The sequence below is a fragment of the Penicillium brevicompactum genome (assembly GCF_028827555.1).
Source record: "Penicillium brevicompactum strain IBT 35665 chromosome Unknown utg000003l_segment0_segment0, whole genome shotgun sequence".
In the NCBI taxonomy this organism is placed as follows: Eukaryota; Fungi; Ascomycota; class Eurotiomycetes; order Eurotiales; family Aspergillaceae; genus Penicillium; species Penicillium brevicompactum.
Window position 1 is genome coordinate 1312274 of NW_026623206.1, and position 14300 is coordinate 1326573.

Genomic DNA, 14300 nt, shown 5'->3' on the forward strand with positions numbered 1-14300 from the left:
AGAAATCCTTAGATTTACCTTATTTCCCGGGAAAGCGCTTTCCCTGGTACCGATGCCACTGACGTACCCGGGGCTTAGAACCTTGCTCGCATTCCAATTCATCTATCTCACGGATGAGGCGCTCAGGATCGTATCATTATCATGTAGTGTTTCCTGCTCAGCCACCGTTCCATGTTTTGCTTCTAGGCTGCGAAACTGAAACCTTGGAGTTTTGCCAAGGGTGGATATCAAATCCTTATGACCAAGCACAACAACGGCCAGACAGAAGGTCCCACATTTAATAATCATGTATAAGCACCTCGTCATTGCAAACCCTGCATGCGATGAGATCTTCTCGTACAGAGTACTGCTTCTTGCGTATTCCGTAGGAGTACGGAGACGAGTTGCATAGGCCTTGTTTGAATGAGACCGAATTTTTGAGGAACATCCGCGCCTTTGAATGAGCTTTCCTACTAGATGTTCCCTGTAGCCGGCAGTGTTCCGCCCACCACTGCTGTGGCACCGGAGTCTGGCGGGTCTTTTAATTCTCTTAGGCGATGTTGCTTGGCATGAAGAAATTCTGATATGGATGCTTTGGTTGATGCCTTAAATTGTGTGTGGTCGGATTCTAGGCTCGCGGAGAAAGTCCGAGTGCGGAATGACAGCGCCTGGTACTAGTCCTGCCCACACTGATGTCCCTAATCGTGCTATGATCAGGCTTTTCCGTTCATTGCCCATAGGAGATTCATGGCCTTCAATAGTGACCTCAGTGACAGTTTTTCGTGTCCACATCAGTGTTAGAAGTACTTTGCTTGTATATTACCGAGGGAAAACATAAAAAATCTGATTTCGCTACTTTTGCTTGAGATTTACTTCCAGGTCATCCAATTGTAGCAAGTTTGTTTGTGGTAGATTGGCAACGCTATCTTGCCTGTTTCAAGGTGATTCAGTTCGAACCCTCAACGTCTTTCCTTGCAATTTCTGTAGGGCTAGATTGCAAATTTCGCTCACCATATTTGAAAACAGCTTTCGTTTTCTTTTTACGATCTCAACATTTTGCGTTTAATGTTTTAACAAAACCAAAGTCCATCGAAATCTACAGATTTCTGGGCTAAGAACATCCATCTACGTTGCTAACAACCACCTGGGCATGTCCCATCAGCTTTCACCTACTACTGTCTTCATCTTCATCTTCATCTTCCTTCTTACGTTATAGATATCGTGCACACCGAGACACGACTCCCGGCTCTGTTCGTGAATCTCAGCAATGATCCGACTTGCTGTAACGCCCTCCTGCAACTTCTTCTCAACCTCATCTCTTATCTTTGCAAGTTCAAGCGCCCGGCGAATCGGACTTTCTGACGCAGGACAATGTTGGTGATCATGATATGGGGTTTTCACGCTCATTACCCATTCCGATTCCTGTAACCGAAGCACCATGCCAAAGGTGCACCTATCAAGAGGCACATGTGAATTACTCTTCTGCTTGGGCTCAGGTGCTTCATTGGATTGAGCCTTTGCGGAGCGAGCACGACTGCAGCATAGGTGCACAGTATTCTTAATCCCGGTTCTGGTAGTTTTGGACCGAAGAATGGCCACTGCGTACCCATGTGACCGCGCGAATGTATTGATGGCAATGATGCCCTCTTCCGATGTGTGAAATGACTGGCCAAGAGAAGGCAGCAGAAGTAAATAGGACTCGACAGTTGGCCGTGCGACCGAGGGTGGGGTTTCTAATGGCTGGGTGCCTGGCAGGGGCAGTGAGCTTGGCGGCAGGGTGGGGCTGGGCATTGCGGTCGGCGCCGGGGAGGTTGCAGTTAGGCGGCACCGGTGAGAGCTTGGCTTCGGAATCGTGATCGTCATCACATGATGACAACTGCCATACTTCACTAAGCCAGTTTTGGACTGGCACATTTGGAATATCATGTATTACACCTGAGTGCAAGGTTCTGCTTTCGTGTAATAGTGTTGTGGTGGAAGCGACCATGGTTCTTGAATATGTCTGAGTAAACCGCGCGAGAGACACTTCCAAGTAAATGCGGGGCGGGTTGGGTCTCAACAACCTCGGCAACCTCGGCCCATGCAACACTTTGTAGTTTTGATTGATTTAAAGTTACAAGTCCCATCAAGGCCAGAAAGACGGGATTGATAAAACCGAGATGAAATGAATACAGAATTAACTATGTTGTCAAAGCATAAAGTTTGATTTCCAGTTGGTCAAGCCTTTGGCTAGTTTCAAGAATGACAGGCCAGAGTAGTCAGACTCATCAGGTACCTACTCTTGCCCGGTTGAATGAATCTCAATCCGAACGCTCATAGTCATAAAATCCCCGGCCATTCTTAACCCCTAGACTTCCACCTTGGATCATTTCGCGAAGGTATTCCCTTGGTTCCGCCGGAATTCCATCTCGAGATTCTGCATAATGATTCTCAATATCCAAGACAACGTCCAATCCAACGACGTCCATCTGTTCACATGGACCCTTGGGTGTCTTTAGCACATCTTTGAAGATTGCATCGATTTCCCTGGGAGTGGCTACGCCCTCCGATAGAGTAAGTAGTGTTTCCCGTTTAATCGCGGCCCAAATCCTGCTACAGTCAGTCATCGTTAACTTCAAAGATGACGGACACATTACCTGTTGTATATGTAGCCAATGGAGCTCTGCTTGATGTGGAAAGGCGAGAATCCGTGCTCCTTGCATTGGGTCAGGACAAGATCGATGAGGGTTGGGTCGCTTTCTTTATGACCCATGATTTCGATGGCTATATAGGTCAGTGAATACAATGCTTTTCAAATCTAGATCTTGACTCAACATACCAGATGTCTCTGGTGGCCAATCTGAAAATCATCGTTAGTTGTCATAAAATAAATGATGGAGATGATCACTTACAGCAGTGCGCACTCATCACTCTTTTGCTGTTTTTCAAGCTCAATCCTTCAAGGATCTCAAAGATCCCATAGCTGCTTGAGTTTGATGCGATGATTGTACTTTCGGGAGCCAACTCATCAAGCTGGGTTATGACTTTTCGCTTCAACTGCAAATTCTCGGGAACACACTATTTGAATGCCGCGAGTAAGAAGAAGACACGACAAAATGATTGTCAGCCATACCTCGACAACAAACCACGCGTTTCTCAACAGGGTGTCTAGCGATGAGGGATGTGAAGTCTCGATTTTCCCCCATTCCTTAGCATCATTTGTTTCTGCGCGCAATTTCTCAACGTATTGCAGACCGTCTTGTAGCTGCTGTTCCTGCAGATCTACCAAACACACAGTGCCACCTTTGCTAGACCACTTTGCATTTGTCAGTATTGAGGAAGACTTCCATGTCGCTTCAATTGGGATCACAGACCATGTACGCCAGTCTTCTCCCCTGAGTGCCAGCTCCAATGATGACCACAGAGCCAGTGGGCTTTTGAATTTCCATGTTTGAAGATTGTTTAGTATCCAATTCTCCAGATTCAGGTACTCAAAATCGGTGAGTGGGAATTGTCGGATGCGCGAAGAATAATGTTCCGGAAGGACATGGAGACCAGGTTCGCTACGAAGTCCGGTCCGCGCGAAGGGAACTTCCAACCTTATTTCCTTGGATATGCGGGGTGTGGCTGTGATTGGAGGGAGAGCCGATTTCCGGGGAAGCTTGCACCCGTGCAATGTATGAAAAAGAGAACCACAAGAGCATGATAGAACTATAGTACGAGTGATATAACTTCATACACTCGATGCTGCAATATGTGCTCAAAAAAGCTTATAAATGAAATGAGACCGGCTGAACTGCGGCTAAGATGAAAAGAGTCTTGTGGTCAGGGGATCACTTGACATCAACCGCGCTAAATTGACACATAACGTGAAGAGAGTCTTTGAAGCGAAGGCAGAGAAGATATTTGGGAGACAAGTCATCTGGACGGAAGAAGGGAGGTAACTTTTGGAGAATCGAAGCCCTAGAGTGGGGGTAGCCAAATGGGAATGCCGGGGTCGCTAATTTTGTTGCGAGTACTCAGCAGGTAGCCGCCGCTAGCAATCGGGGGCAGAGGATTAGTGGCTTTCAACCTCTTGGGGGAGACATTTCTCTTTCTTCATTGGGGAATTGAATTGAGGTTTTTTAGTGTAAGTATTTTGTTGGAGTTGGCTATGTGACTGCCTCTTAGTCCGTATCGCTGAAGACATGCCGTGCCGAGAACACCTGGGCTGCTGGGCATGTACCACCCTACCTAGGATGGAATAAGACTACGCTTCGCCCTCGACAATACATTTCTTTTTGTAGATCCTGTCTTTTTGTTCCTAATCCATATTCTTTCTTTTTTACTCTAAGGAGCGTTGGAAGACACGACCCAGGAAAGTCTTCAAACTCTCGTTTTTTGACCAACTCATGAACCATAGCAACAGAGCCTCAACCTTCATTGTTAGAATTTTGGTGAAATTCGTGTTCATAGCCACCACGATATGCGACTAAATCCTCATTATTTGTTAGTGCTTACTTGCTGAGTAGAGCCTAGGCCACGTCCAGGTGATATCAATTTTTATCTCAATCCTGATTTAATGCTGGGGCACACTTGAATAAATTTCATTCGTTGTGCAATTACTGTGGATTTCACATTCGCAGTTTCCGATGCTTCTCATTCAGAGATAATTACCACTCGGCGAAATTTGCAGTTGGTGCAGTTTTGGGGGCGTCAAAATGACAGCGAATGATTTCCTTAGCCCCACGCCAGATATGCACATGAGCACCTGGGTGCTTTTTGACCCAACTCGCTCCAACCACATGCTGCAAGAGTTCCCCATTATGGGACTAGCGCCCCAACTGGTTCTGACACTGGTCCACATGGGCGGGTGATGTTTATGCATATATAAGCTCGAACAGTCATTCTCCGCACATTTGATTTTGTCCTCAGAATCATCCTCCAGAGCTCAGCATGTCGCCGTGTAAAGGTGTCACATCTCAAGTTTTCACTCAAGCGATAGGTTCAGAGGAAAAATGTTTACCAAAAGACAGTGTGCGTGTTTTGGAACATTCGGAGCGTAAGCACGAACCTCGAACTGACCCAGGTACCAAATTGAGCGCTAATGGCTTTGAAAGGCTATGATGAGTACTATGAACGACTCTCGACACTGGGCGATGAACTCAACGTGTGTTACCATAATTCTACAGCAAGGCAATTTTAACAAGCTGATTTTAGGGCGACATTCGCTTTCCAAACTCCATAATGTAACATCCTCCTCCATGAATTCCCATGCTTTTTACATGTTGACCAACCTAAATCCAGGTTCACGTCTACCGGCGCAATAAATGACTGGGTCGCCAAGGGACACGAAGACTTTTTCCCTGCTGAGGTCAGGCTCATAATGCAACGAAATTTGAATGGTTCATTTGGCTGTGAATATCACAGAGATGAAAGCGGCAAGGTCGTGGCGTGTGGTAAGTCATCCCCATCTTATCAAACATTCCATGTTTCTGATGCAGTGAAGATTCATGGAGCTTTTTCAAATTGAAACGCATATGGAAAACTCCCAACTCATTGAAGGTATATGACGAGTGGCTCCAGCTTGCCATATTTGTGCGAAGGAATTGGGTAACCTCGAAGCAATTCGTTCTCTTTCTGGACTGTCCAAATTATGTGATCGAGCAGCTTCAAACATGCTTGCCAAAAGTTCACAGGAGCGACCCCTATGCGTGGCATTCTTTGTTCGTCGGTGAGATGAGGAAAATATATGACCAGGCCATTTGGGATCTTCGAGGAGTTGTGTGGGAGGTTGAAATGGTATGTCTCACATGTGTCCCCTGAAAAGTAGACTTGCTAACGAGATGACAACTGCAGTACCAGAAGGATCTGGAGGCATTCCAGCCCCAGTTCATCCTTCTGCACGACCTTTCAAGGCACATCAGTCATTCCAAAGAAATACTCGATGTGGCCTTGGACACCGTGGATAGCATAACCCATCAATACTCCCTGCTGGACGAACACCATCCCGCTCCTGAAACAAGGCTTCGATGGCAATCTCGTGATATTGAGCAACAACTCTATTTTGCAATGAAAAGTCTGCGCTCAACCAAACTGAGGTGTATTTCACTCAGCGAACGACTGCAAAACGAGATCAACTTGGTATCTACCGCTGTTTTTCACAGGGTATTAATGCATAGCAGCTGACCGCGAACAGGCATTCAATATCGTGGCTCAAAGAGATAACGAAGTGTCGATTCAAATGGCAAAACATTCGCTGACGGATAATACCATGATGAAGACAGTAGCTATTGTCAGTTTGGTTTACCTTCCAGGTACCTTCGTATCAGTGAGTTGATATTCCTATGACAAGACTTCAATCACTCACATTACAAGGGAATCTTCGGCATGAACTTCTTCGACTTTGATGGGCTCAGTGACAAAGCTGGCATGAGCGTTTCACGGCACTTTTGGGTATATTGGATAATCACAATCGGATTGACGCTTGCCACAATCATGATCTGGCTGCTTTGGTTCAACGGGAAAGACATCAAGCGCGTGTTGGGGAAAAGAAAGCGTAGAGGCCAGACGAATGAAGGATAGAGACTGTACAATTGTCAGAGTTATGATCTTGAATGATGAATATGCAATTTAAATGCCTGAACAAATATGTAAATTATCGTTAATAATACGCCTGAAACACGAAGGCTTCCCCAAACAAAGCCTAAACAAGTGTATCACATCAGATCATGACATAGATAGAAAACGCCAGAGCCATGTACAAACAAACAAACAAAATCCAAGCACATGATCTCAATCCCATTGGCCCTTGCCCAAGGCACTCAAGCCACCGCCAGTGTGCTTGCCCAGCAGCTTGGCAATGTTTGAGCCGCCACTGCGTTCCTTGAGGCGAAGTTCCTTCTCGCGTTCGCGCTCACGCGCAGCTGTGTATGAATTGACTGCACCGCCCTTCTTTGGACCTGAAGCCGCAGCTTTGGAAACGCGGTTGGATGTGCTGGAGCTACTAGAAGATGATCCGCCAGTTGTCACGCGACGAAGGAGTTGAGGTGGACGGAAGCCGATGGGTCCCTCACCACCGCCAGTGTTATGGAATGCAACCTTAGAGTTTTGGCCAGGATTCGTGTTCGCGGAGTTAGATGATGCTTGACGAAGAAGGGCAAGTCGGTCGACGACGACTCCTCGGGTGCGGCGTGGGTGGCTGGGCTTGGCGAAGGTGGTGTCTTCCGAATCCTCTTCTGCCTGAGCCTCCCCAGGTGTCTCTTCACTTTCATTGTGCTCTTCCTCATCGAGAGATGCATCGTCACGGAAAGAGTCGTATTCTGGTGTTTCAGTCAGGAAAGACAATGTTTCACGAATCTCCGCGAGGGTAGCTGGTTTCTTGGACGCTGCACTTGGACGAGTGCGACGGAGATGAGGCGGAGGTCTGTTGGTTGCATCTTCAGTAGTTGGCTCGAGAGGTCGCTTGAGCTTGTTGTCTGAATCATTTGACTGCTCTTCGGAAGGTGTGTCTTGAGATTGATCTTGGGAGGCGCCTTGCTCTTCCTCGAGGAAGTCGATATTGAAATCGTCATCGACTTCACGATCCTCAACGGCCTTGAAAAAGGCTGCTTTTTTGGGATTCTCGGCAATCTCGCCAATCTTCTCATCTGCGAGCAGGGCGCGACGCATCTTTGCGAATTCGCGTTGCTTTTCGCGACGACGAGCTAAGTGCTCGTCATCAGAGTCATCGAGATCGAGATCGTCATCCGCATTCTTGCGACGGCGTAAAGCTCCAGTGGTAATGTCTCGCATCAGCTTTGCAACATCCTTTTCATCACGGTTACGATCATGGACACTGTGGATATTAGTTAGGTTCAAGCAGGTGGAAGGGGCGATACGTACGCATTGAGTGCAGCAAGTTGCTTTTCATCTACCACTTCGCCGCTGTTATCATTGATCATCTGTCGATCAATGGCATTTTCTTCGCCGTCACTCTCATCGCTGTTGCCACCAAGACCAGCGTACTCATCCTCAGACTCTTCCGCAGCTTCATCAACAACGTTTTTTGCCTTGCTGTTTTTCTTGTCATACTCCTCAGTCCGCTTCCTCTCGGCCTTTGCCTTTTTCATGACATTGAAAGCATTCGGGTTGATCTCGAAGTCTCCCTCTTGTTCGTCAGCCTGAGGTAGTTCCGCCGCACGCCCTCGTCGAAGCATCTTGCGCTTGCGATCTGCGACGGGCGATTGAGTCTGACCCACGAGAACAGTATCCACTGTGGACATTGGCGGTGTGTCTTTGAATCGTTTGGCGGGGTCGAAGGGCGAGAAGACAAAGCCTTCATCCTGGGTCGGGTCGGGAAGCTGGGACTGGGAATACTCCGAGAATGCGTAAGGGGCGGGTGACTCTGAGATGCGAGTGACATTCTGAGTATAATTGTCGATCATGTCCTTTTCATTTCCCTGAGGTTGGCTGTCTGGTGCAAGGATTTCAGAATCCTCTTTGCGAAGTTGCGCTACAGGCTGGCCAGGGTCAGGCAAGGAGAAGGGGATGGTGGAAGAGCCAGCTTGACTGGCAAAGCCATTGCCATCCAATGTGGAAGCAAAAGCCTGTGTAAGGCCGAGAGACATATCACCCGGGGTTCCCATTCCAGCTGGGAATTTGGGACGTTCGGCCGACTGAGGAACGTGGCTTGATGGTCTGATCGGCGTTGATGGCACATGGACTTGATCTTCGTCCTCGTCCTCGTCATCGCTGATGACCCGGGTTGGGCGCTTTCGCCGGGCGGAAGGCTGCTCCTCTGCGTCTGAAGGTACAGTATCGCTCTCGTCGTCGGCCTCCTCTGCCTCCTGCTCTAACACGTCCCCGCCGTTGATACTGTCGTTTTCGTCTGAATCTTCATATTCACCTTCCTCGTTGTTGTGGGTCTCATCTTCATCAGAGCCAGAGAGTTGGTAGTCATCATCCTCATCCTCATCATCCTCGCCGTTGTTTTTCTTCTTAGCAGCCCGTTCCAGCCGGGCAATTTCATCCGCTTCCTTGCGTGCTTTCTCGACAAGGTTCTCCATGTCATCCTCCATCGCAGCACGCTCTTCAGCAGTCTCGATTACAACACCTTTAGCTCGTAGTTCGTCAATACGCTCCTTGCGCTCCTTGGCGGCTTGCTGTCTGGCACGGCGCAAGAGACTGGCGGAAAGTTCTCCGGGGCTCATGGAGTCCCCCTCCCTTTTGTTGTCAAGTGGGCCAAAGCCTTCAATTTGAGCATAGCGGGGCTTTCTTGCTTCTGTCGGGTTGGCAAGTTTTCGAATGCTGCAAGTCGGCGACACTTGCTAGGAGACGTGACGATCTCAAGCTCTTCATCCGAGTCATCGTTTTTCTGGCGCTCGGCAATTTGTTGTCTGGATATCCTTACATTGACAGGACGTTGCGTAGAGGATGGAGCTCGTTTGGGCTTTGTATTGTCTGTTCGAGGAGATGCGACCTTTGCTGCAGGTTCTAATGGCGGTTTCGCACGTTCCTGCTTGGACAGGGCCACCAAGTCGTTCATGTCATTGATGTCACGAAGGGATTCATTATCATCATCCTCCATCTCGATGTCAGCCTGACTGTTGTCAACGCCGACGGCAGGTTTGCTTTGATCTGATGGACGGGGCGGAGAAGTATGCGGGGTATCTTTATTCTGAGTGTATGTTTCCCCATCGGTCGTAACTTGTGAGTTATTCGTAGACGAGTTTGCTGCAGCCTGGTTTGTCGGAGGATCAGGTTGCATGAAGTTGAAACGAGCGAACAGGCTCTCCTTGGTGATCTTTTTCTTTGTTTGAGCCTGATGAGCCAATTGCATATTACGGCTCATGCGCTGTGTTTCCTGTCTCATCTCATCCAATGCCTTCTTACTGGCCTTTCGAGGCTGGCGAGCTCTTTGGGAAAGCTTGTGCGCAGATCCCGGGTCATCAGCGCCGCTTTCTTCGCCGGAAAGAACCTCAGAACTGAAATGCTGCTCTATCTTGGCTCTTCTTTCGGCCTTCTTTTCAGCCTCGGCCTTTTCCCGCTCTTCTCGTTCCTTGCGTTTTTGAGCGACAAGGGACAGGAACCGGGCGTTGCCTTTCGGCTGCATGGGTTCGTTGACTTCGTTGTCCTTTTTGGCATCAGAATCTCCGGGCGCGGAAACAAAAAGGGGAGAATCTGATCGGGCGGCAGCGTTTTGGGGCTCGGGTGTTGACGAGTTGGAGATGTCTTTGGCCTTTCTCCTCGGACCTGCCGTGGGCAGATCCTCATCGCTAGATTCGTTCAATGTGGGCTCGGGCTCGGTTTGCCTTGGCTTTGATGTTTGAGCATTGTCGGAATGTGGCACCTTTGAGATGGCAGAGATTGTGGAGTCATGGTCGGCTGCAGGTGACTTGGATAAATTGCCCTGCATTCGAGCCGCCATCCGACCCTTGGGGCGAGCAATATCATCCTCACTTTCCGATTCCGAGTCGTGGGATGGTTCCTTTGCGCTCGTCCTGACTGAGGTTGGTTCATGTAGGTTTAGTTTAGAAACACCGGTTGTGGATTTGGCAATCCGACTTTCATCTTCGGAATCGCTATCGAATTCGGCCATCAAAGCTTTGATTTTTTGACCGGGCGTGATAATGTTCGGTGAATCGCCCGCAGGCGATGCGGAACGCGTCGAGCGTGGTGTGGATGGGGACGACATGATGAATATAGCCTGTATCCGACGAGTCAAAATGTTCAAATGATCATGGTGAATCCAATCGGAGATTGGTTGGAAGGCCTGGTGAATTCGATGTCCAAGTCAAAGAGCGAACGCCAGGCTCAAGGGTGCATAGCCCGAACGCGATGCGCGTTTCTCGCGTTACTGGGGCTATCATGTGATTCTTATCTTATCGTATCTCAATTTAGGACCACTTTGGGAGAGCCCTAAAAACTCAAGGAAAACGGAGACCAGAATACAAGATTCAGCACTTCATGATTGGAAGAATTTTTTATTTTTTTGAAAATGTTCAGATTATCCTGTTCCACTCTCAAGACCACGTTCACAAACTCTTGTACGTCCGGTCCGAATTGATAATACAAAGCTCAATGCTATTTTCTGGATTGGCCTCCCTCCGTAACTCCTCAAATTTCGCATAATGTTGGGACACAAAGGTTTTAAAAAAGAAATGAAAAAGTAGATCACAGGAAGACCATGACAAAATGCCTGGTCACTCGTCTAAAGCAATGTCGCAAAAGTTGTTGGCATGGGATCATAGTTATGCCCGAAAGAGCGACTAGATTTCGATGTCGATATCCATGTCGAGCGCAGCAATGTTCTCGTCATCAGTGTTGCGGTAGCTAATCATGAAACCGTTCTTTGGTTTCTTCGGGGTGGTCTTAACAGTAGTGGCAGAGCCACCAATAGCGTTGGAAGTCTCCTTGGTGGCGTCGGTAGGAGTGTCGGCTGCAGCCTCAGTCTTCACTGGATCGTTGACATCGTGATGGGTCTTCGCCACAGTTCGCACGCGCATGAACGGGTTCGGGACTGCCTCTCCGCGGGCGACTGCTGCAGCGGCCTTGCGAGCGGCCTTTCGCTCCTCAAGTTGAGCCCGGCGAACATTTTCGTAGTTGAGTTTCTGGTTGCGAACATTGATTTGGTGTACACGCTCAGCCTCTGAAAGACCCTTGTTGCCTGTCTCCTTCTTGGTCATTGAAGTTCCCCAAGAGAGAGTGGGGTTGACAAGATCATGGAGTTCCTTTTCTAATCGTTCAGCGTCTTCGTGATGTCCATTGGCTTTAGCGTATGAGAGCTCCTTCTCAACGTCGAGACGCTTAAGCACATTCTTCTTTTGATCGAAAGCACCCTGGCGGCGAAGCTTCTCGTTCAGTTCGTCCCGAGTAAACTCGTGGTTGATAAGATTATTGATATCAACGACCTTGGATGCAAGCTTTCCCTGGGTTGCCATCTTTAAATCCTCGACAGCCAAAGTTTTGCGGTAACGAGTGTATTCACCCTGATTTTGTTAGCATGGGGTCAATGATAATGTAAACTTGCAGGCATCTAACTCACCTCGGTGAATGCAGAGTCCGAACAGGCGATGAATGGGAACTCCTTGATTGCCTTTCCGTGAGCCAACTTGGCGTATTGATCTGTGACAAAGGGTCGGCCGTTGGCAGCCTCTATGGCATAGGGCTTGCCGGTAACGATGCCAGTGATCAAGCACATGCGGTATTCCAGCTGGCCAGTCTCATGGTGAGGTCCAACGTTGACGCGTGCGTAGCAGTTCGTCATGGCATCCTCAAATCCGGGGTAGAAGCAGACTTGCGCAAAGTTGCTTCGACCAACACGAGCACGCTGAATGTCTCGTAGCTCCGCAGGAGGGTCATCTTTGGGGATAGAGGGAGAACGACCAACACGATCATCCAGTTCCAAGTCGCTTTCAGCGTCGGCGTCTTCGTCGGAGACGTCAGATCCCAAGGACCGGGACCGACGACGCGACTGGGCTGGATCCCGGCGCCGAAGCTCTTCCCGCTTGCCCTTCTGTTCACGCTGGCGCTTGTAGGCTTCGATGGCCCCGGAGGTTTCTCCAACCTTGCGACCGCCAAGAGTCGTCTTCTGGCGGGAGCTTTTGCGCTGGTTCTCGTCTAGGCCGGCCGAGCCAGCCTTGCGTTTGGCTTTCTTGGCTGCCCGGGCCTCTTCCCGGGATCGAGAGGCTAGCAGGCGACGAAGAGCGAGATCCTGGTTGTGTCGGTCGACTTGCTGGGCACGCTCAGACAGTGTTTCCTCGCGCTGGATCTCGGGCATGGCCATGATATCCTTCTTATCTTGCGCCGAGTAGTACAGCTTATCATATGGGAAGATTGGGCGGTCTTCATCGTCACCGGAGTTCTCAGAGTCTGACTCGGACTCAGACATGGGCGCAGATTGGAGTGAGTGGTGGGATCCATCGTCGGAGCTAGATTGTCAGATTTAAACTTCATTGTTGGGGGATGATGCTCACATTTCCCCCTCAGATTCATCCTTCGCTTTGCGGGCCCGGCGGGCTACGGGCTTGGCGGTTCCTTTGCGACCCATTGCGGCTGGTGAGTGCTCACTATCTTGGTTGTGTGAGGAAGTTGAATGCGCTGGCGATTTGGGAGGAGGGGAGTGTTCCTCCTCAGAGTCACCCGCCAAAGCGAGCAACTCGGCATCCAAATCATCCGCCATTGTGATAACTTTCTCAATAGAGTTATACCCTGTGACAATGCCTTATATATCACTCCCTATTCAAACACTCTCAATATGACCTTATTGATCAGTCTCTCAGTGATCTATAGCCCTGTGACAAGGAGTTGTCTTGGGGATATGGGGTCCGGCAAGGTGTGCCAAAAGTCTTCCAAAAGTGTCCAAAAGTGTGACTTTTGCTTGCGAGTTGGTAAAGGAGGCAGCAAGCACTTCTCGGAAAAGAACGAAAATGAAGAGAAGTCTTGTGTTGCAATAAAGCGCGTAAGTGGTCGTCGCAAGTTGGCCTCTGCCGTAGATTCATGACGTTTAATGCCCGCCAAGCCACAGACCGCCTAAGCGACGGCGGAGCTTCATCACTTCAACATCATCGTTCTCCAAGCTGTACACAATGGGTTTACCAATTCTGCGCCAATGTGCGCTGAAATCTTGCCGGAAATCTCTCAAGTCAACATCTCCTGTCTTTCTCGATTTTCTCGCACCGTCAGCATCGGTACACAAACAATGTCGTAGCGCGTCAACCGCCACCTCCGGCGAGGCCAGACCTCGTTATGTCCTCAGCAAAGAACAGCGAGAGTTTATGGACAGCGCTCTTCGCGTAAATCAAGCCGGCGAACTGGCTGCAACGCTGATTTACACCGCCCAAACGCCTCAAATCGTCCGCTCCTACCCCCACCTCCGGCCCTTGATGAAACACATGTACGACCAAGAAGCAGGGCACCTGAAGACATTCAACGGCCTCATTGCAAAGCACCAAATCCGCCCGACGGCCATGTATCCCGCGTGGGAGGTGGCAGCCACATTCTTGGGCTGGTCAACCGCGGCGCTGGGTCGCGAGGCTGCAATGGCGTGCACCGAAGCCGTCGAAACTGAGATTGGATCACACTACAATGATCAAGTAAGAGAGATTCTCTCTTGGGAGGCCGATGCTGCCAGGCGGGGCGAGGAATTGGACGATGAACTCAAAGAAATGCTGGCCACATTCCGGAGGATTCGAGACGAGGAACTGGAGCATCTCGACCATGCTGTGGCCAATGACTCCAAGGAAGCGAAGCCTTACGATCCGCTCGTCGATGTCATTCGCTTTGGTTGTCGAACTGCTATCAAGATCAGTGAAAAGATCTGATCATCTGAAGCGCAAGTCGCTGATATGTATTTGTTCAAGCAAGCCTGTGTACAATATTGA

General features: G+C 49.3%; 6 protein-coding genes across 6 annotated transcripts; 2 read left to right on the top strand and 4 right to left on the bottom strand.

Moving 5' to 3' along the window:
• Positions 1 to 1537: 1537 nt before the first annotated feature.
• N7506_004348 (uncharacterized protein) lies at positions 1538 to 1966 on the bottom strand (the record flags this gene model as incomplete). Its single annotated transcript, XM_056953642.1, has 1 exon — positions 1538 to 1966. One exon carries the CDS (start codon positions 1964 to 1966, stop codon positions 1538 to 1540), a length of 429 nt encoding a protein of 142 aa, XP_056812531.1.
• Positions 1967 to 2279: 313 nt separating this feature from the next.
• Positions 2280 to 3407, bottom strand: N7506_004349 (3-hydroxyacyl-CoA dehydrogenase family protein; the record flags this gene model as incomplete). The annotated part of the gene is made up of 6 exons (XM_056953643.1): positions 2280 to 2568; positions 2616 to 2742; positions 2798 to 2818; positions 2871 to 3036; positions 3092 to 3274; positions 3333 to 3407. 6 exons carry the CDS (start codon positions 3405 to 3407, stop codon positions 2280 to 2282), a joined length of 861 nt encoding a protein of 286 aa, XP_056812532.1.
• Positions 3408 to 5044: 1637 nt separating this feature from the next.
• On the top strand, positions 5045 to 6522 carry N7506_004350 (uncharacterized protein; the record flags this gene model as incomplete). The annotated part of the gene is made up of 7 exons (XM_056953644.1): positions 5045 to 5107; positions 5158 to 5186; positions 5245 to 5396; positions 5447 to 5739; positions 5797 to 6081; positions 6137 to 6268; positions 6316 to 6522. 7 exons carry the CDS (start codon positions 5045 to 5047, stop codon positions 6520 to 6522), a joined length of 1161 nt encoding a protein of 386 aa, XP_056812533.1.
• A 210-nt stretch (positions 6523 to 6732) lies between these two features.
• N7506_004351 (uncharacterized protein) lies at positions 6733 to 10612 on the bottom strand (the record flags this gene model as incomplete). Its single annotated transcript, XM_056953645.1, is given in 3 exon segments — positions 6733 to 7774; positions 7822 to 9225; positions 9243 to 10612. 3 exon segments carry the CDS (start codon positions 10610 to 10612, stop codon positions 6733 to 6735), a joined length of 3816 nt encoding a protein of 1271 aa, XP_056812534.1.
• Positions 10613 to 11186: 574 nt separating this feature from the next.
• Positions 11187 to 13099, bottom strand: N7506_004352 (RNA polymerase-associated protein; the record flags this gene model as incomplete). The annotated part of the gene is made up of 3 exons (XM_056953646.1): positions 11187 to 11906; positions 11963 to 12848; positions 12894 to 13099. The coding sequence occupies 3 exons, from the start codon at positions 13097 to 13099 to the stop codon at positions 11187 to 11189; spliced, it is 1812 nt and encodes a 603-aa protein (XP_056812535.1).
• Positions 13100 to 13505: 406 nt separating this feature from the next.
• Positions 13506 to 14240, top strand: N7506_004353 (demethoxyubiquinone hydroxylase family protein; the record flags this gene model as incomplete). Its single annotated transcript, XM_056953647.1, has 1 exon — positions 13506 to 14240. The coding sequence occupies one exon, from the start codon at positions 13506 to 13508 to the stop codon at positions 14238 to 14240; it is 735 nt and encodes a 244-aa protein (XP_056812536.1).
• Positions 14241 to 14300: the final 60 nt, after the last annotated feature.